The sequence below is a fragment of the Haliotis rubra genome, unplaced genomic scaffold, assembly GCF_003918875.1.
Source record: "Haliotis rubra isolate DU_JTF1 unplaced genomic scaffold, ASM391887v1 Scf38, whole genome shotgun sequence".
Taxonomy (NCBI): Eukaryota; Metazoa; Mollusca; class Gastropoda; order Lepetellida; family Haliotidae; genus Haliotis; species Haliotis rubra.
In genome coordinates this window covers 2,132,422-2,154,983 of record NW_025767057.1, presented here as the reverse complement: position 1 = coordinate 2,154,983, position 22,562 = coordinate 2,132,422, and the positions used below count along the sequence as shown (strand labels likewise).

The 22,562-nt window shown below is 39.4% G+C and overlaps 1 protein-coding gene across 2 annotated transcripts; it reads left to right on the top strand.

Moving 5' to 3' along the window:
* The first annotated feature begins 106 nt into the window (after positions 1 to 106).
* LOC124286285 (methylcrotonoyl-CoA carboxylase beta chain, mitochondrial-like) lies at positions 107 to 20,586 on the top strand. 2 transcript variants are annotated; one of them, XM_046722639.1, is made up of 18 exons: positions 107 to 276; positions 1,489 to 1,555; positions 2,157 to 2,241; positions 2,531 to 2,632; positions 3,051 to 3,178; positions 3,413 to 3,525; positions 4,494 to 4,607; positions 6,287 to 6,351; positions 7,652 to 7,751; positions 8,037 to 8,132; positions 8,594 to 8,666; positions 9,015 to 9,091; positions 9,371 to 9,437; positions 16,980 to 17,130; positions 17,730 to 17,850; positions 18,173 to 18,258; positions 19,152 to 19,276; positions 19,307 to 20,586. In XM_046722639.1, exons 1-17 carry the CDS (start codon positions 142 to 144, stop codon positions 19,267 to 19,269), a joined length of 1,698 nt encoding a protein of 565 aa, XP_046578595.1. In that variant the 5' UTR covers positions 107 to 141; the 3' UTR covers positions 19,270 to 19,276; positions 19,307 to 20,586. The 2 variants fall into 2 exon arrangements, 1 of the variants encoding a protein (XP_046578595.1); XR_006901000.1 differs by lacking the exon at positions 19,307 to 20,586 and having other exon boundaries at positions 16,980 to 17,137; positions 17,736 to 17,850; positions 19,152 to 19,287.
* The last annotated feature ends 1,976 nt before the right edge of the window (positions 20,587 to 22,562 follow it).

Here is a 22,562-nt window from a genome sequence, read left to right as displayed (position 1 = left end):
TACAAATGAATATGATGCAAAATTATTCATTATCTTCAATAAACCAAGTAATGTTACTTTCGTAGACAAGGTTAGCATGAAAGGGGAGTAACTCTAGATAATTTCCCCCAAAAGAGCAAAGGCTGGATTGAATCCGCAAGGATGTTCAGAAAATCCGTAAACACTTTAGCACCTCTTTTTCGCACCCGCTGTTGGCATGTCATTCGACGAAAATACCATTTGGATGAAGTTGCACCGATAGGCTCTCAGCCGGACATAAGTTCACCAGAATATCAGGTGTTATTTTAGAGACATTATTGTTGATACTCATTCTAATATTCACCATGTTCATGACAGTCCTCACTGGCAGTAAAGGCTATAGATTAACTATTGTCAGATCGTTAGACCATTACCAGTATCACGCAGAAACATTCCATTGATGCTGCAACCAGCTTCACTATTGTGTATGTGTTGTACTTTTGTTTTTGGCTGCATACAAATATACTCATACAGAAGCAAGAGTAAAGCTTAGCATAAGTTGATTCTTAGGATACTCTAAATATGATATAAAACTTCAAAAGCTGACAATATCCAGGTTTTATTTTGCATCCAAAGAGATTACATTGGGCATAAAAAGGGGAAAATAACACCAGAAGGCATCTCTTTTGTACATATGGCCACTGATAAATTGTATCTGTCAGAAGCAAGAAGAAAGTTTAGCATAGGTTCTTTTTAGCAAACACTAAATTATGATATGAATAACACCAGATACTAACTAATATTTTGTAAAAGAGATTCCAGTGAGCATGAAAGGCAAACTAGCAGCACAAATGCTAGAATGAATCGCTGAATATCAGTGATGACACCAGAGCTATGAAGGAGTTTCCTATTCTCGCGGTACTTATGGATATCAGCTGAAAAAATAACACAAGCAATTCATCGTTTGAATGCTTGTTGTTTTTAAATGAAGGGCCTTCTCCTCTAACATCTGCATCTATCAGCTGCTAGATCCATCAGGTGAATTACCAATGATAAGCAATGCCATCCGTCACTGACGAAATGAGGCTTCTCCCATTCTCGCGGTATAACGAGGAATTAACGTTATGGAGTGTATGGAAGAGCAATCCTGCCGGAAAGGGCGGGAAAAAGTTATATGTCCAAGTTGGTATAAACTCTCCAATAATCGTGACAGTGCAAGATTTTGATCAGTCACAGACTTGGGCCACTTCCTTGTTACCAGTCGGTGATGTAAACAACCGCTAAGTGTCAGCGATTTCAGCAGAAAACGTGTTTACCGGAAGAATAGGAAACCCGGGAGAACAGGAGACGCACGTATACGTGTACATAACAAAAAAGTGTAATCATGTCTGCCATACTGACCAATCACATGCTTGGCATGAAAACTATAAGTGTTTGTATCAAGGAAAATAGAGCATTTGGTCTTTAATTCCATTTGCAAATGCATAAATTTTTTGTGTCATTAATATTGAATTATGAATTTTCCTTCAGGATAATTATGTTCGCATGAAAGCACTTGTGGAGGAATTAAAACAGAATGTTGGAAGGATTTGTGAAGGTATGTTCAATTTATCACAATTCAGTTACATGATTAAACTGATGTGTCATTTCATAGCTTGACCAGGTGAAATGAGCAAGAGTAGCTCTGAAATGTCTTTCAACTTTCAAAGAATTGATTAATGCTGGGCTTTGATAGTGACTGTTAGTTTTAACATGGAAAAAACAACTTGTTCACAAAGCTTCATGATAAGTATCATTATCTGCACATGTCTATGTTCTGTGCCTTTGGCCACAGTGGCAAACCTCTTGTATAACAGAGTTATATTTGTTTCATTATTTACTAATACTATATCACTATGCTCTTTACACAAGGATCCTGCAAAGGCAAATAACAAAGGCATTTGTGACAAATAGGAACTGAAGCTACTTGTGTGAATTTCATGTGGTATTAGGTGAATACAGCTCACTCAGGCTTGTGTGAAGATTGTGTAGTACTGATGGAATACAGTTGATCCTAGCTAGTGTAAAGTCTATATATGTTCTGGTAAAATACAGCTTACTGGTGAGTTATGTGATCGTATAAAGTACTAGAGGAGTACAGGTGAAAGGGTATTCTTTGATTTTTCTTAAGTACTAGTTGTGATGTCTTACATCTGCAGGTGGCGGGCAAAAGGCCAGGGACCGACAGACCTCCCGGGGTAAGATGCTGCCAAGAGACAGAATCAACAACCTGTTGGACCCAGAGTAAGTTGACTCTTTCTCATTTGTCATCTTAATTGACAACTGTACAATACAAGAAAAGAAAATATCTTCACTCCATGCTTTGTTGCAGCATTGCATTATTTCATGGGATCATTTCACACTGAACATTGTCTGTAACAAAATGACTTAGTTTCTGCAAATAATGAAATATGAAAGCACGAAAGTTGTTGCTTTTAAGATGGATAAAATTGCTTGAGACAGGAGCCTGTAATTTTCTTAGAAAATCCTGTTGATGGTGAATTAGAATTTAAATATGTTGGATTTGTTGCAGGTCGCCTTTCCTTGAGTTGAGTCAGTTGGCGGGTTACAATTTGTACAAGGGAGAAGATGTCCCTGCAGGGGGGATAATCACTGGAATCGGGCGAGTATCAAAGTAAGAGAAGACGTCCTTTCAAGGGAGATAATTATTGGAATCTGGTGATTGTCAGGGTGAGAGAAGATATCCTTTCAAGGGGAATAATTTCAGGAATAACTCAAGTGTCAGGGTTATGGAAGACATCCTTTCAAGGGAGATAATTGCAGCAATTGGGTAAGAGTATTGGGTAATACATCGTTTCATGGGCTTATATCAGGTAAGAGAACACATCCTTGCAAGGGAGATAATCAGAGCACTCAGGTTTGTTTCAATGTAAGCACTGACATCACATCCTCCAGGCTGTAACATTTTTTTGTTGTTGTTGATTTTACTGGTCAGAAAGGAAATTTGAACAGATAAATGATGTTTTAATGGGGAAATGTCATGTATTGATAAAACTGTGATGGTTGCGAGTCATGTGTTCATTGTGTTGCAGTGTGGAGTGTATGATCGTCACCAATGACCCCACAGTAAAGGGAGGATCTTACTACCCCATCACAGTGAAAAAACATCTGAGAGCCCAAGAGATAGCTCAGCAAAACAACCTGCCATGTATTTATCTAGGTGAGGTGATTAATTCTACATATGAATATTATTGTGATAATGAAGTGAATGTTAAATTTCACAGTGCAGAGTTATGCCCCTTAGCTGTTCGTGTATCTCCTAACCCTGGACTTTCCCACATGATACAGTAACAGAAATACTGTTCATCCAGTGTTTGGATAATCTCTCTCGCTGTGCATGTGCAAGTAAGAATGTGAAGTATGATTATATGCCATGTACCATGTTTTCTTCTAGTGGATTCCGGCGGGGCTAATCTACCTCGACAAGATGAAGTCTTCCCAGACAGGGACCACTTTGGTCGCATATTTTTCAATCAAGCCAATATGTCCGCTCAAGGAATTCCGCAGGTAAAATGTATTGGCTTATTGGAATGTTATTCTACCAACTGGAGGTCATTCACTACAAGACCGCCTCCGTGGTGTAGTGGTTAGAGCGTCCGCCCGGAGAGCGGAAGGTTGCGGGTTCGATCCCCGAACTCGTTATACCAAAAGACGTTAAAATATGGTACTTGTTGGTCCCTGCCTGGCGGTCGGCATTAATGGGTACAACAAGGACTGGTCGGCTCGGAGTCAGTATAATGTGTCTGAGTGCGGTATTCATGCTTCACTGCGGCATGGTATCTCAGTGGGCTAGCACTATAAAACCAGCTTAAGTTTGGCCTAGTACAAGCAGCCGCACATACACATACACACGCATGCACGTCGTCATATGAGCGTTAAACCCAATTTCAACTCACCATTCACTACTATCTGAATGTAGACAGTCCTTGATATTTAGTAATGAGATGATTTTGTCATACACTGCATGTTTAGACTGCACAAGCTATGACTTCAAAAAGGTTAAGGTTACAAGTTACAATTCAAGTGTAAATCTATCTTCGTATCCTCGTATAATCCATATCATTCTATAAATGCTAAGCATTTTCATACATCTCCTTGAATGAATTTCTGAACTTGCACTTTTAGGACACACAAGAAGCATGTCATCATCACTGGTATTATCATTCATACTAGCTTGACTTCAGCCTGGTGGCCCATTATTATGAAAACCCTCATGGAATTATTAATTATCTCGTTATGAAATATTTTCCCTATCTGTGTGAAAAGTGAAATTTAGTACTTTTGGATTTAACCTGTGAAAGATTACAATTGGCATTATCGTGGCCAGTGTTTTGCTGATCAAAACCTGAGTTAATCATCATTTCTGCTTACGTGTTGTGTTGTGTTGTGTTTGTGTGTTGTATGTGTGGCTGAAACAGTGGTGTTAAAACAAATGTACAGCACTTCAAACAGAAACAGATGTGCTTGTGTTGCAGGTAGCAGTAGTACTTGGCAGCTGTACTGCGGTCGGGGCCTATGTCCCAGCCATGTCAGATGAGAGTATCATTGTCCGGAAACAGGGAACAATATTTTTGGCTGGTCCACCTCTAGTAAGAAATCTTTTAACAGAAAATAAAACAGTCAGTAGATACTGATATTAAATATGAGATGCCATATGTAAACACTATTATAATAATCTTGGAAGATATTATGTGACAGTAATTCTTTTATATTTTAGTCAATTTGTAATGAGAAAGAGCTGTATGTTTTTACTGATATTTTTGTGTTATGTTATCTCCTGTATACAGTCGACCAGTGAAGATCCGGGTTAGAATTGTTCTTCAATAACCCATGCTTGTCGTAAGAGGCAACTAACGTGATCGGTTGGTCAGGCTTGCTGACTTGGTTGACACATGTCATTGTATCCGAGTTGTGTTGATCGATGCTCATGCTGTTGATCACTGGATTGTCTGATCCAGACTTGATTGACCGCCTCCATATATCTGGAATATTGCTGAGTACGGCATAAACCTAAACTCACCTGTATACAGTTATATTTCATCAGTTTATTGGAGGTCAACACAAAATTCAATGCTAATATTCATGAACCATAAAATTAACAAATTTGTTTGTTTTGATGACATTTCATCTAGGTTCCTTTGAAGAATATGTTTCAAGTTTGTGGCCAAACTGATTCAACCTGATGAAATAGGCTGTTGTATTATTGCCAAGGGAGATAACTTCAGTGTTAGAGTGCCTTCCTACTGTTCAATTTGATAAGGCTGCCCACATGGCGATAACACCATGATCTAATGAACTGAGGTGGCATTGGCAAGGGAGGTAACTCCAGTGTGGTGGGGTGTCTTCCTGCTGTTAAACCTGATATGGCTAACTGCCCCCTGATTGTACGAGGTGTGGTGGTGTTACCAAGGGAGGTAACTCCAGTGTGGTGGGGTGTCTTCCTGCTGTTAAACCTGATATGGCTGCCTGCCTCCTGATTGTACGAGGTGTGGTGGTGTTACCAAGGGAGGTAACTCCAGTGTGGTGGGGTGTCTTCCTGCTGTTAAACCTGATATGGCTGCCTGCCCCTGATTGTACGAGGTGTGGTGGTGTTACCAAGGGAGGTAACTCCAGTGTGGAGGGGTGTTCCCACCGTTTAACCAGATATGGCTGCCTGCCCCCTGATTGTACGAGGTGTGGTGGTGTTACCAAGGGAGGTAACTCCAGTGTGGTGGGGTGTCTTCCTGCTGTTAAACCTGATATGGCGGCCTACTCCCTGATTGTACGAGGTGTGGTGGTGTTACCAAGGGAGGTAACTCCAGTGTGGTGGGGTGTCTTCCTGCTGTTAAACCTGATATGGCTGCCTACTCCCTACTGTTAGGAGCTGTGGTGGTGTTACCAAGGGAGGTAACTCCAGTGTGATGGGGTGTCTTCCTGCTGTTAAACCTGATATGGCGGCCTACTCCCTGATTGTACGAGGTGTGGTGGTGTTACCAAGGGAGGTAACTCCAGTGTGGTGGGGTGTCTTCCTGCTGTTAAACCTGATATGGCGGCCTACTCCCTGATTGTACGAGGTGTGGTGGTGTTACCAAGGGAGGTAACTCCAGTGTGGTTGGGTGTCTTCCCACTGTTAAACCAGATATGGCTGCCTACTCCCTACTGTTATGAGCTGTGGTGGTGTTGGTAAGGGAGATCGTATTGAGATGTCATATGTCGATTCTGATACCTGCCGACACAATGTCCTAATGCACTGTTGAGTGACATGTTCCGGAACTGTTTGTCCTAACAGGTGAAGGCTGCCACAGGGGAGGAAGTGTCAGCAGAAGACCTTGGCGGAGCGGACTTGCATTGTGGGTAAGAAATCACTCTCCCTGCTTGATTATCATAGCAAGTCGCATGAAGTCACAGCCCTACCTCATTATGCTTCTCCTTATCGATCACTGGATTGTCTGGTCCAGACTCTATTATTTACAGACCGCCGCCATATAGCTGGAATATTGCTGAGTGCGGCGTAAAACTAAACTCACTCACTCACTCTTCTTTTCATGTTAAAAATGGCACTGACGGGATCATCTAACAAATGCTCCTACAGCTCAACAAACGTGAGGAAATTAAGACAAATGGCAGGTCCAATAGTGAGTTACAAGGCAAAAGTGTTGATATATTTTTCCAGCCTGTTAGTGACTTGTGTGAACAACATGAGTTGGTAGATTTTAAATGTGCAAATGTACATTCATCTCTGGTTTCACAAAATATGATTTGTCACATGGTACTGTGCTAAATTGTTTTGTGATTTATTGGTGTGCTTTCAAGGCTTCCAGAAAATTTTCTGACTATTCTGAATTTCACGATGCCATTAGAATTTCAAGAAGCTTTGAACCCTGATCAGAATTTTGGGATTCTATTGAAATAGAATGGATTTTGAGAAATTGTTGTTGTTAATAAGCCCAGAACTGTCATCAGATTGTCAATGTTTTCATCTCATTATCAGTTACATTGTGTTTTTATACAAGTATAGTTACAAAAAGAATGACATTTTCATCAGTATCTTGACTAGGCATTGTTTAGTAGGGTGGGTATTGCAGAGAGTTTTCATATTGGCGATATATTGTGATGCTAAAGCATGTATTGCAACATGTGATGCAATATATTTCTCAAGTATTTTTAAACAAAAAACTATTTATAATCGAACTATTGTTTATAGAGCAAAAACACAACAAAAATCACTGTCAGATAAAGCATTACAAACTCATGGAATCTGTTAAAATAACAAATCTTAATAATTTTGTTAAAATGGATGTCTTTACATCTCCAACATTTCCGAAAGTGTTGTTTCTTTTCATAAAATTATCAAAATACCGTCTAGTAATCTAATCCATGTATTCCCATGCTTACATTTAGTGCTGTATTACAGGAAGTCAGGTGAATACATGACACTCTTTGTTTGGATAACAGATTCTTTTTTAGACTTCTGTCTAACGTTTCAGACACACATCAATAATAATAATAATAATAATAATAAGTGTAGTTATATAGCTGACTTCCACCACACAAAGGCAATGCTCAAAGCGCTAATTCTTGCTTCTTCATCAGGGGAATGGTGTATTCATGTTCGTCCAACTTCTAAATGCCTTTCAAAAACTTTATTCGACAGGAAGTCAGGTGTGACGGACTACTATGCCCAGGACGACCAGCATGCACTGCACCTGGCTAGGAGGGTCATTAGAAACCTTAACTACGAAAAATCTCCTGGGGTAGGAAAATACTACCCTTTTTTGATGACCCAATCAGAGATTTTATATTCCATTAGCTTGCCTCTGATTAAAACACCTGATTGGATGGCTGCATAATATCTACATATGCTATAGCTTTCTAAGCCATTATAGTGTAGAATGATTACTTTCCCCAACACATTTTCAGTAGGAATATGGATTTTACAAATTACCTTAAAAATGATAAATGGCAATACTATCCTACGACTTAGCATGGTGCTGAATAGTGGTAATGTTGTTGTAATTGTGATGTTTTTGTAACACAAGGTAACTATTGAGACCCCTGAAGACCCTCTGTACCCAAGTGATGAGCTGTATGGGATTGTAGGAGACAACCTGAAGAAAACCTTCGACATCAGGCAGGTGGGTAGCACTGCACTTCATAGCTGTGTAAACCCTTGGATTGAAGGGTTAACTATATCAGAACCTTTTGGGGTTTCAGGGTTACAATGTCTCTTCATCAACCTATCTTGGACTTGCATCACTTCAATGTTCCTCTCGATCACTGGATTGTCTGGTCCAGATTAGATTATTAACAGACTGCCATATAGCTGGAATATTGCTGAGTGTGGCGTAAAAACTCACTCATTCACTCACTCACTCACTCACACTCTCTCACACACTCTCTCTCTCTCTCTCTCACTCACTCACTCACTCACTCACTCACTCACTCACTCGGTGTTCTTCCCCCATCCAGCTGACAAGCCATGATATAACTGAGATTTAGTTCCAAACACAATTGCCTCACTTACTGTAAATGGTGTAGGATTGTAGCAGTGTTTCATATGTCATTATTGTCGGTGCTGTGTGTTCGTTTCTTGCAGGTTATAGCCAGGCTGGCGGATGGTAGCCGCTTTGATGAGTTTAAGGCAATGTATGGTGACACATTGGTAACTGGTAAGCTGGACAAATACTTTGAGTCATTGTTCCCAGTCCTGTAAGATTGACACAATTGTTACACTGACACTTCTGAACTGTTTGGTGAACTAGTGCTTTTTGGAGATTTGGGATATCAAAATACACTGAACAGCTTGTTTTTATTTTCACTGAACTGAAGTTTTTCTTTCCATTGAACTGAAGTTATCCAATGGCAATGAATTAAAAGTAGGGTGTAAGTAGTCAAACTCCATTTCTTAATTTCACCAGCTCGGGGGATATAAAATCTCCTGCATACTCTTCTTTATTTTGATATATTTGTTTTCTGATTCCTTGATGACTCTGATCGATGACATGCTCTGTTTCCAGGATTTGCCAGACTCTGGGGCTATCCAGTCGGTATCATAGGAAACAATGGTGTCTTATTCTCCGATTCCGCACTTAAGGTAGCTTTTACAACTAAACAACTCAAAACTGTCTCCTTGTTTAAGCTTCCTTAAGCCATGTTTACATAAACTGTATCATTTTCAAAAACTATTGGCCTAGTGGATAAAGCATTTATTAATCACACTGGACCAAATGTGTGGAGTCTGTTATTGGTGTTCTGTGGTGTAATATTGATGGAATTTATTAACAGCTGATCATCAATATATGCTCAGTTGATCATCACCATTGATTATTGACAACCAAGGCAGTGTATTTAATGCTGATTGGTTTCATTTCAGGGAACACATTTTATTGAATTGTGCAGCAAAAGAGGAATCCCTTTGATATTCCTGCAAAATATCACAGGTACATACTTGTAGAGAAACACATCAGCTTAATTTTTCCTTATCCTGACTCATGCTCTTTGCTTGTCTCCTTCCTCTTGCGAACATAGTGGAACACTTGTATCTCCCTAATTGAAGTTCCCTTCAATGTAAAATCACTAATTAGTACACCACGAAGTTACCTCCCTTCCACAAGCTGAACCAGGGCTTCACCTCTACCCATGTGCCCCACTCTCTCCTTCTTCCAGTGAGCTGGATCGCGAGAGCCCTGTGTCTCGGCCACACACTATATCCTTTGATTATATTTAGTTAGTTACCTCGTGATAGAGATCTATAGAGGTTTAGCTAGTATCTTCAACAATTATATATTGATATTTAGTCGTGTTTCTACTCGTTTATGCACGGACGCCGTTGCTGTTGCAGTGGATTACGTTGATAAAAATTCTGTACTGTTGCACATTACGCTTTTATTCTGCTGCTGATCCAAGATTTAATATGCCCCTAGCTGTACTGCCATGTTTTCATGTGATTCACGCTGCAGCTATGATACTAATTTATCCAATTCTACCTTTAATAAATAATTACTTTGCGCTTGAGACGCTGCGAGCAGATAGGTCACGTGATGCAGAGTCTAGCATGACTGATACACCTGAACCCCTCATGCCAGTCTACTGCTGTTGGTCGACCCTCCCCGCCTGGGTTTCCGCTAGAATGGTGGAGAGTGGGGACGTGAGTCCGGCCGCCTTCAAGAAGCCGCCCTGCTTCCCCAGACATCCCTTCGCCGTGACTGAGGGGTATTCAACGAAGTCTACTAGAACTTTCTCAGCCAGATTGTTCTCATCGCAGATTTGGGCCTGTATGATGATCAGCCGATCATCATTCCTGATGTACATCAAAGAATGACTGATGTCGGCAACAGTGATGTCAGCGCAGATCAACATTCGATGATCTTCCTGAGGGTCCCGTCCGCTATTTCACTCAACCAGGACTTCGCGACCCCAGGGCAGCAGCGTCGACCTCTGAGGGAATTCAACGGGTCTACTAGGACTTTCTCCGAGATTGTTCCAGCCGCTGAACTTGGCCTCTACGATGATCAGCCGATCATCATCCTCGACGTGATGAGACAAGTAGCGACCCGGTGACAGCTACAATGACATCAGCAGAGATCGCCATGCAGCCTGATGTCTCTACACTGATGTCAGATCGACTTCTACCTGAGGGCCCCACCACTAACAGAAGCGCCAGAGATGGCACCCCACTGCTTCGGCCGCAGACCATCCCAGACGAAGCTACTACGGCAAATCATGGTCGTGATGGAGGGTCACTACAGACTGGAGAAGCAGCCAGCCCAGAGTACGAGCCTTCGCTGGCTCCAACTTAGACAACACTCTAGGAGGCACCTCCAGTCAACGTAGCAGCCAAGACGATGCAGCCTTCGCGAAGGAAATTATGCGAGACCACCTTGACGAAGGACCCAGATGTACAGCCTTCGCGAAGCCCCTTCGCGAAGGCGGGATAGAATCATCACATTCCTCGGCTTCATCCTTAGATGCAGACTCAGCCACCAGACCTCCACGGAAGCCTTCGCGAAGCTCAAATCGCCAGTTCCCAGCACGATCAACGAGGAAGCTTCGCTCAAGGCGTTCATGGCGTTCGGCGGAAGGCCGCGTCAAGGCATTCGCGAAGGCACCTCCGAAGGACACCCGAATATAGATCGTCATTTAACAGAGTCAAGGGACTACTCAAGAGCTTCGCGAAGCTGTCAATAGTCTCCGATCTCCTCGTATATCACCACATCGATCGCCTCACAGGTTACCACACAAGTCTGCACACAAGTCTACATCACCTTCCTAGAGTGGCAGTACGACGCAGACATACCTGATGAAGGAAGACGACGCCAGATGCTATCACCCTACCTCCGATCGACCCGATTGCTGCGGTAGCACAGAATCTAGACATAGCATCCCATAAAGCCACAAAAAGTTCAGACACCATAATTGCCGAACTTTCACTTCAGAAGTTTTCCACGCACAACATGGACCCCCTTCTTCAAGGCTTAAGACATCGATGAAAATCCCACATAAGTTGATCATCGATATCAACAATAAGAACTACAATCGTGAAATTGGTTCAGTTGAATCCATGACCAGGACGTATGTTCGCTTGGCCTAAATAGATCTAGAACGATCATTGAGACACTTATCACCAGATTTAAGTAACATAATTTAATTTCTGAAAATGATAAGATGATCCACTTTCGGCCCTACTTATGCAGAACCAGCAAGTCCCAGGCAGCCTCAGCGAGCTGAACTAGAGCCTCACCAGCTACAAGGGACGCCGCTGAGGAGAAGCGCTCAGCGACCCCACATCCTGTTAAACACAGAGGCCATTCGCGGCAAGCAGCTCTTATATATATATATATATATATATATATATATATATTCTAATCGGACTTTTGACTCGATACCTTCGCGAAGGTCGCTAAGGCTAAGTGGCTCCAAGTCTACTTCACCAGTAGATCTAGAAGGGATACTTCGAGGCTTACGCGGAAGTCTCCGGCGCTCACCGAGGAGGAAGTCTCCTCCAAGGTCTCCATATACTAGCCACTTTCGTCATATATAGCTACTCCTCAGTCCGTTCAAGACATCGCATAAGTTATCTATCAACTGTATGCCAGATGCGATCCTATAAGCCTCTTGCTAAGACAATTGCACAGGCTATTTACAACACAGAACGTCTAGTATTAATTTGTCAACGACGCTTCATAGATCTTCACAGAAATCAACTATTCATTATAAATTGCTAGTATATGCAATCCCGGACGGCGATCACGATTATCTACATGCGTGACCATTACGCATATCTGCAGACAATTCAATATCGAAATTGAACAGCAGCCTTGTTACAGCGAGTATAACTCATAATCGTCAACATTTCTGAGAAGAAATATGTACAACAAAATTCAGCTTTAATTCTACAATTATGATGATACATTCATGTATACAGTCTACAAGCTGACAACTTACAAGTTATTGTACCTTTATATATAAAGAAGTCGGAATTATATTCAAAACTAGAAGTACTTTCACGACAGCCAGGAAAATAACCTACCCAGCATTAATATTACAGAGCAAGGTATTTTAGCTTGAAGCTTTACAGCTGGCGTTTACCATTAATCCTCGAAACACGTGGTCACTCGGGTAACTTCGGGAAGTTCACGATGAAGACCGATGATTGTTCTAATATCAACAGCGGCACTATATTATACAAGGTTCCTTTTCCTGCTACACCGGGTGACATCACAGCGGGTACTCTACACAGAATCAAAATGCCTTATTCTGATTGGACCCGATGAACAACGCCCTACACAGAGGTCGAGGCATAGTTCACAGTTCAAGACATAGGTTGCAAGTGACAACTTTATATCAATGAGAACGAGCAAGCCTCCTTACAGCCCAGTTAACCTGAACCTTCATGATTAGGCTGCTTTCTTCAGGTTAGAGACCTCCCCTGTACAAGTTTAGACAAAGGGCACAGCAGTCAGGCGATTTTACATAAAGTTCATCGAGGGACACAAACTCCGGTTGTGCACATACATGCGTCAAAGGACATCGCAGCGATTTACCTAGACGGCGTGATACAAGTGGATCCCGAAATCCACAGCGTTTCAGACTACACCTGAATTTCATCATCAAGCTACTAACACAACTAGATGGTTAGTAAACCTACTAAGTTTCTGTTTGGAGAATAAGCGGAAGTTTCACTGCATTACCAACTTGGGGATATGAATATAGTGCTACAACACCTCACAAGTGAGGTTTATGAACATGCCTGGATGACATACTTGGACTCCATGATACGATGATGCTATCAATACTGGCCAGCAAGAGCACTGTAAATTTATCTCCACAAACCAAACAGGAAGAAAAATACAACAGATTTTTTTCCTCTATCATCAACTTCGCCAGAGTGTAGTCTCACGTACTACTATATCTCCGGCTTTGGATCAGAACTGTCATACTACGTGCATACAAGACAGATGGACCTAATCCGACCCTCCATGAGCTTTAATACTCTTGATATTAGAGCCCCTAACTTCCTACAATTTCATCTACACAAATGTTATTTGAAATAATGGAGGGTTTATTACTGTAGATCCGATATGGTGGTTGCCAACCATTATCTGAGAGAGATATCACCACCGAGGACATCTCAGGTATCCACCAATTCGATCCCATGGTCCTTGCACAACAGTTGATTAGTTCCTCGGAGAAGATAAGTCAATCTTACAGATTTTTACTTATCTTATAACAGTACTAAATAGCTTCATGCTATATATAATTTGTTTAAGCCTCGCTTTTTTATCATCACAGTGGTTACATGATAAATGCATTAGCTAACAAACTCCTACAGAGTTTTTTTGGCTATTATATCGTAGCTTAAGTCAAGCATATTTTAAGCATAGTAATACTATACTCATATTGTAAAAATACATTAGCTAACAAACTCTCACGAGGTTTTGCTATTATATAGGTAGCTTAAGCTCATTCATATCTTAAGCTCAGTACTATGTTTATATCATATAACTATATTAGCTAACAAACTCTAAAGAGCTTTTTGCTATTTGGCTTAAGTTTCATCATATCTTAAGCAATATGGTTACATTATAACATGTATTAGCTAACAAACTCTATGGAGTTTTTGCTATTATATATGTAACTTAAGCTTATTCATATCTTAAAGCAGTACTATGTTTATAGCATATAGGTATATTAGCTATCAAAACTCTAAAAGAGTTTTTGCTATTATATATTGGGCTTAAGTTTTCATCATATTTTTAAGCTTTATGGTTACATTATGTCATGTATTAGCTAACAAACTCACGGAGTTTTTGCTATACATATGTAGCTTAAGGTTCTCTTCATATCTTAAGCTCAATACTATGTTGATACCATATAAGTATATTAGCTATTAAAACTCTAAAAGGTTTTTTGCTATTATATATTTAGCTTCTAAGGTTTACTTCATATCTTAAGCTCAATACTAGGTCTAAATCAACATAATAAAATGTATTAGCTATCAAACTCTCACTTGAGTTTTTACTATTATATATATATAGCTTAAGTTTAATCATATCTTAAGCTCAGTGCACTATGTTTATAACATAAAAAGTATATTAGTTAATAAACTCTAAAGGAGTTTTTGCTATATACATTTAGCTTAAGTCTAATCATATCTTAAGCTTAGTACTATGGTTACATTATAAATCTATTAGCTAATAAGCTCTACAGAGTTTTTTTGGCTATTGTATATGTAGCTTAAGTTAATTATATCTTAAGCACAGTACTATACTCATATTGTAAAATATATTAGCTAACAAACTTTACTAAGTTTGGCTATTATATATGTAGCTTAAGTTAATTATATCTTAAGCACAGTACTATACTCATATTGTAAAAATATATTGGCTAACAAACTTTACTAAGTTTGGCTATTATATATGTAGCTTAAGTTAATTTATATCTTAAGCACAGTACTATACTCATATTGTAAAAATATATTAGCTAACAAACTATACTAAGTTTGGCTTTATTATATATGTAGCTTAAGTTAATTATATCTTAAGCACAGTATTATACTCATATTGTAAAAATATATTAGCTAACAAACTCTACTAAGTTTGGCTATTATATATGTAGCTTAAGATAATTATATCTTAAGCACAATACTATACTCATATTGTAAAATGTATTAGCTAACAAACTCTACAAAGCTCTTGTTTGCTGTTATATATATAGCTAAGCTTATTCATATCTTAAGCTCAGCACTGTCTATATCATATAAATATTTTAACTAACAAACCCTAAAGAGGTTTGTTATTATATAATTAGCTTAAAATTAATCATATTTTAAGCTTAGTGCTATGTTTATATCTTAAAGTATTTTAGCTAACAAACTCTAAGGAGTTTATACTAGCATATTAACAAGCTTAAGTCTATTAGTCTTAAGCATTGTATTAATATTATATATACTTATCATAATAGAGTACATTGTAATAACCTCTATATGGCAGCTGATAAGCTGGCAGCAGGAATTCATCAGTTCAATGCCTTTATGGAAGTTCTCATAGGGTTATTACACAATCATCACAGTTCAAATCACTAATTATTAAAATCCAAAGTATTATATATTCCCACCTCCGGCTCTGTTGGATTCTACAAGCAAAGAGCATGAGTCAGGATAAGGAAAAATATGTAATTTTTTTGAGTAAAATTGATATTTTATACTTATCCTGACTCATGAGGTCAACCCTCCCATCCTCCCCAAATAACACTTTGGATTTCCTGTAAATTCAAATGTTGGGCCCAGTATATGAGGAGAGGAGGAGGCACATGGGTAGAGGTGGCCCCTCGCTCCCGGCCTTGTGGAAGGGAGGTAACTCGTGGTGTACTAATTAGTGATTTTACATTGAAGGGAACTTCAATTAGGGAGATACAAGTGTTCCACTATGTTCTGCAAGAGAGGAAGGAGACAAGCAAAAGAGCATGAGTCAGGATAAGTATAAAAAATATCAATTTTACTCAAAAATTACATTTCTTGTTTTACATCTCAGTAATCATTGTGAACAAGAGCTGGCACAACTTATTGTATCGCTCCATGTCATTAGAATGTAGGTATTAGAAATATTGACAGCAGAACTCAGCGCGTATTCTTCATAAATAACCCACTAGGTGTCTTATGAGATAATGACACATCACAAGTGAAACATGATACAGGTGCCAGGTTTACACATGTTCTGTTTCATTTAGTTCCGACCCGTGAAGATACGGGGTAGAAGAGGTCTTCAACAACCCATGTGCTTGCCATAAAAGGCGACTATGCTTGTCGTAAGAGGCGACTAACGGGATCGGGTGGTCAGTTTCGCTGACTTGATTGACACATGTCATCGGTTCCCAATTGCGCAGATCGATGCTCATGCTGTTGATCACTGGATTGTCTGGTCCAGACTCGATTATTTACACAACGCCGCCATATAGCTGGGATATTGCTGAGTGCGGCGTAAAACTAAACTCACTCACTCACTCATTTAGTTCCTTTTAGAATTGTTTTGAATTCTACAATATTAGTTCGGCTCCCAAAGAAACAACACCAGGAGTCAGATGGCTCCATAGGAATAGTTGTACATTGAAACCTGAAGAATTATGCAGAGATGACGATCACAACAATTTGGCAGAATATTTTTAAATATATTTTATGAACTGATTCTACTAAGTGGGTTTATGTGCAATACTCAATGAACTTTATTCATTTATCAACCTATATACAATTATTGCAACATCTACAACCGGTTAGTAGCAAACTGGGTGATGACGTTCAATGCATGTGACCTTTTCAAAATCATAGGAGTATGGCAGTAAAGATTACTATTTGTGTATAAGATTTACTCATTTAAGATTTGATTTATCGTGAATATTGCTAGTTGCCTGTTATCTTTATGTTTATGGTCCGACTGTTCATGGCCCAACTGTGTGAGGTTAGTCTTACCATTACATTCTGCTGCCAGGTTTCATGGTGGGGAGTGAGGCGGAGGCAGGTGGAATAGCGAAGAATGGCGCTAAGATGGTGACTGCTGTGGCATGTGCTAAAGTGCCCAAGTTGACCGTCATCATTGGCGGGTCCTATGGTGCCGGCAACTATGGTATGTGTGGTCGAGCCGTACAGGTAAGTAATGCCTTCTTAATTAAACACTAGTGAAGTAAATACTATACATTTTCTAATGATGTCAATGACCATATTTGGACATATCTAACTGAATATTAAAAAGAGTTACAAATCTTGCCTTGGCATGCTATGAACATATATATCAGACATTGTATACACCAGATGACTTTGACACCTTTAGTGTTTTTGCATGAATTATTATTTTTTCTATATATATACACAGGGACCGTTCATAATGTATGGCTAGGGGTGGTGGTGATGATTTTAAGAAGGGTCACCCATTTTGTTCTTGGAAGGTAGGGGGCATCAATTTTGTACACATGTTCTAGGGGGGCAGCTATTTTGTACTTGAAAATACTTTTAAATTATGCTTTAAAATCATGGGGGCATTGATTTTGTACATGAAATGCAGGGGGTGGTGGTGGGGGTGGTCACTTACTTTGTAAATCTTAGGGGGTTTCATTCACATTGTACATGCTTCTCAATAAAAATCATCATCACCCCCCTAGCCATAAACTATGAACGGTCCCATAGCCATTCACTTCTGATAGGGAACATTTGGGTTTTTTTAACATACTGGTTATATTTAATATTACAGCCCACGTTTTCTGTACATGTGGCCCAACTCCCGTATATCAGTGATGGGGGGTGAGCAGGCTGCCAATGTACTTGCACAGATTACACGGGAACAACGAGCTCGTGAAGGAAAGCCGGTGAGATCAGGGAGATAATTTTGCTTTTCATTTATGTGAATTATCATGTAGTTTTGGTATGAGTTATTGTGATCATGGCACTTGTTTTTCCTTAAATATGAATGTCATTATTCAATAGTAGAACAAAACCTTGGGATGCTTAGAGCCAATTTTGTAGGGTTGTTTTATGGTAGGAAAAATGTTATATTTGACTTACTTGACAATGTTTGGGTCTACATATTCATGTTTAACAGTGATTTTTTTTTATCAAGTTCAGGATATCTATGATTTGGAAGGGCATGAAAAAAGACTATCACTTAGCATGTTTGTTGAATACTTCTAGTGGACAGAAGAGGAGGAGAAGGCTTTGAAGGACCCTGTAATAAAGAAGTATGAGAAGGAAGGTAGTCCTTACTACGCCAGTGCTAGGTGAGTATAGAGAAGGAAGGCATTCAGGTGTGTAGAGAGACGAAGGTAGTTCTTACTACGCTAGTGCTAGGTGAGTATAGAGAAGGAAGGCATTCAGGTGTGTAGAGAGACGAAGGTAGTTCTTACTACGCTACTGCTAGGTGAGTAGAGAGAAGGAAGGCAGTCAGGTGTGTAGAGAGACGAAGGTAGTCCATACCACACTAGTGCTAGGTGAGTAGAGAGAAGGAAGGCAGTCAGGTGTGTAGAGAGACGAAGGTAGTTCTTACTACGCTAGTGCTAGGTGAGTAGAGAGAAGGAAGGCAATCAGGTGAGTAGAGAGACGAGGGTAGTTCTTACTACGCTACTGCTAGTTCATAATGGGCCATGAAAGATTAAACCAGGTCAAGTGTAAGGACACACACTTTATTGGAAGGACGTGATCCACAAGGCATGTCACCAGATATTGTCTTTATGAAACACCTCGTATTGATAATCATCTCACAATAATATATGTTCTTGCTGTAGATGATATGTGCAGAGTTAATACAGTTTGTTGTTATGTTGGTGTCGTGAGTGGCACAGTGGTGTAAGATGCTGCAATTGGCTTTACAGTTGTGTGTTACCTATGTGTGCAAGGATCTGCTAATCCTTGGTTTGAATCCAGGATGGGCAGTGATTTAGATCCTTGGTTTGTCATTCCCACACTAGTGGATATCTGCTTCCTCCAACCCACGTGTAGCTGACAGTCCAAGGCAAACACACACTATGACTACTGCAAAGTTTTCTGTCATGGGTACACTTTGTAAGTAACGTTATAGTAATAATGCATAAATTAATTGAAGTTGATAATTACCGTGAAATATAGCAGATGTTTGTGTATCAATGCCCCTGACTGTATTCTGTGTTTTGTTCAGGTTATGGGATGATGGTGTGATTGATCCTGCAGATACTCGGACGGTGCTTGGATTGAGTCTGAGCGCTGCTCTCAATGCTCCTCGACAAGAGACATCTTTTGGAGTGTTCCGAATGTAATCAGTGTATCATAGTTGTGTGTGTATGTGTACAGTGTTACTGATGAACTGAACTACCACAATATGAGCAATGCTTATAATGAACAGAGAGCAGTTCTGTGTGAATGCTCCATTTAGCCCATTGGTCTCAGTTGCTGCAGCTCGTTTTGCAGAGTTGTGTCCCTTGGTGAATGAATGACTCGTTAACTCCTCTCCACAGGTTTCGGCTGACACAATTCTTAATGTGCGATAGATAATTCATTACTCTTCTGATCACATTGGTTCTTCACACGTACAACATACTGCCCCAGGGCTCTATATAGTTTTCGGAGCTATTCAGTATTTCCTGACATTGACACTGAGTAATTATGATTTTTAATATATCTTTGCCCCCTTGGGTTCATATTGGATAATTGTAAAGCAAATGCTGTTTCAGGTGTCTCTGTACACATGCACTAAATATAAATGTGGTAATGGAGAACTGATGTAGTTTACTCAAATTGGCAGCTTACCTGGGGTCCTGTTTTTCTATATCTTGTCTCAGCTCAGTTGTGTGGATTCTAACTGTATTAAGAGACACAATTTCTATTGTATTCACCTTAATGAAATGCAGGTCGTGTCAAACATGTATGATTCATGATCATAGAATGATCATGCATCAGGTTTAATAATATAGTAGGTACCTGTTAGATAGTAATCATGCAACTTGAGATTGTTTCCATGTAGAAGTTGTTTGTTTTCTGATATGAGGTAGCCATTGACTTATTATTGTTCAAAATTGGGCATAAGCTGTAAAATGTTATATACAGGACAATCTGGAACATATCAAACCATTTGTTTGAGATTTGTGATAGCTGATGTTTAGAGAGTGTGTGTTTAGTTAAAGATTTTATTCGTTTATTGTATCATAATTGTGGAACATAATACCATGTTACATATGCGTAACCGACGTGTGGTTATAACAGTGTTATTGTGTCACATGAATGTCACTATGATGGCACATTTTGTTAATGTACACATTTGATTTTTTTACACATAAATAAAAAGCTATTGTATGGAAACTGGAAACTTTTCTTAAAGATGTAAAACTGTATTTTAAGTATGTTTAACCATCAAATTTTCACGATTGATTTTAGCAAGTGAATTACCTACTGGCATGTACAGCTCTACAGTATAGTGTGTTGACTCAGGGAATAACTAGTGCATTTAGAGCAACATGACACAACAAATAGTTTATCTTATTCATTCGAATAGTGCAATTTAATTACATACCTCTCTTAAAAATGTAAAAGTTGGACAAGTGATTGTCTCTGATTACAGATCTACCATTTCTAAGAAATATAACAATGAATAAAGGAAATGTATTTTCTAATGTGATTCTATGAAAGTAACTATTTGCTGATCACTGAGGTTGTAATCAATTCTTATTGTTAATGAAGTGACGATGTGAATGTTTGATGTGGTATCCAGCACTAACGCCTACTGTGGTTCCTTAACATTGAGCTGATCACATGACGTGCAAGTGAGACACATGAATAGCAGGGTGATCATGGGAGCAACAGAAATGTAGTGGACCAAATGATAATCAACAATGTGACCGAGTGCAATTCATTTAAAAAAGATTAAGAGGGCAATATGGTATGTATAATATGTTTAAATTGAGTGTTTAGTATTAAATGATCTAATTGTGTGATCTGTGACAATATTTCTCATGATAGTTTTTTTCCAAGACCTTATGAAATTTTTACATCTATTTCATTGACTTATCTGCATCAGGCCTAATGGTACAGTGCACACACTGAAGACCTGGTGGACACCCCTCATGGGTACAGTGTATCAGGCCCATTTCTGGTGATCTGCTGTGATATTGCTGGAATATTGCAAGATAACAACCACTTGTATGTATGCTGCAAGTTGTGTCGCATCACTTGATCTCTTGATTGTGTTCGCTTCTCGTCTCACTGCCAAAATGACCAATGTGGCATTAACTTTTCTCTTTCACTCACTAACTAATAGTTAATCTCACTGTAAGGCGGAGAATTTGTAAAAGTAGATTTGAAATTGGTTCACTATGCTTGTCATGACCAACAACTTCATCAGATGGTCAGACTTAGTGTTTTGGTCATTGTAAGCTGATAAATGTGAAGCTGGGGATAATATCAATCACCAATCACTGGTTAATCTGGTCCAGACTTCATTATTTTTATAGCTGTAATATTTCAGAGAGCTTTGTTTGACAACAGACTGCATGGCCTGTATGCTATTATTACAATTGTTTGGTTTGAGGTTTCCATATGTATGTACTGTGTGTGAGAGTGCCATGTAGACTGTATGAAGTGTGCCAGCTGGTGTATAACATGTATAACAGTGCGGAGTGTGTCAGCTGGTGTATAACATGTATAACAGTGTGCTGTTGGATATATTGTGTGTAGGGGTATGTCAGTATGTATGTAACAGATCAAAGCCGAGAAGTAAACAAATAGATCTCTCTTACATGGTTGTTGTCTTTTCAACTATTTGGCTTTTGTACAGCTTTTGAGGAGTAGGATTTTTCAAATGATTTTGTTTAACTGTATGCTAAAATATAAGAATAACTACCATCCTAACAAAACTATTTGACCTTGCATGCCTCTCATGTAGTGATGATGAGAAGTCTGTGTCTCATTATGAGCAGGTATGTCATGTCTGGGTGATAAAGTCAATCTGCATCTCGGATGATGCAGGTGTTTGTGATCAGAAACCTGTGCCCTGAACACTACAACAGATGAATGTAACTTGAGCTTGAACATGGCCAGTAATGAAACATGTACATGGCAACAAGTGAATTACACCTGGCCTTGAACATGGCAACAAATGAATTTACCTTGTCTTGAACATGGCAACAAATGAATTACACCTTGTCTTGAACATAGCAACAAGTAAATTACACCTTGTCTTGAACATGGCAACAAGTGAATTACACCTTGTCTTGAACATGGCAACAAGTGAATCACACCTTGTCTTGAACATGGCAACAAGTGAATTACACCTTGTCTTGAACATGGCAACAAATGAATTACACCTTGTCTTGAACATGGCAACAAGTGAATTACACCTTGTCTTGAACATGGCAACAAGTGAATTACACCTGGCCTTGAACATGGCAACAAGTGAATTACACCTGGTCCTTGAACATGGCAACAAATGAATCACCACCTTGTCTTGAACATGGCAACAAGTGAATCCTTATCACACCTTGATTGAACATGGCCAAATGAATCACACCTTGTCTTGAACATGGCAACAAGTGAATCACACCTTGTCTTGAACATGGCA

What these genes read in the sequence shown, in the direction of transcription:
- LOC124286285 (XM_046722639.1), top strand. Translation starts at nt 142, where the DNA reads ATGTTCAGAAAATCCGTAAACACTTTAGCACCTCTTTTTCGCACCCGC. An exon ending in TAAGTTCACCAGAATATCAG is followed by an intron (nt 277 to 1,488) that starts GTGTTATTTTAG and finishes ATTTTCCTTCAG; the next exon opens with GATAATTATGTTCGCATGAA. An exon ending in ACTACGAAAAATCTCCTGGG is followed by an intron (nt 7,752 to 8,036) that starts GTAGGAAAATAC and finishes TTGTAACACAAG; the next exon opens with GTAACTATTGAGACCCCTGA.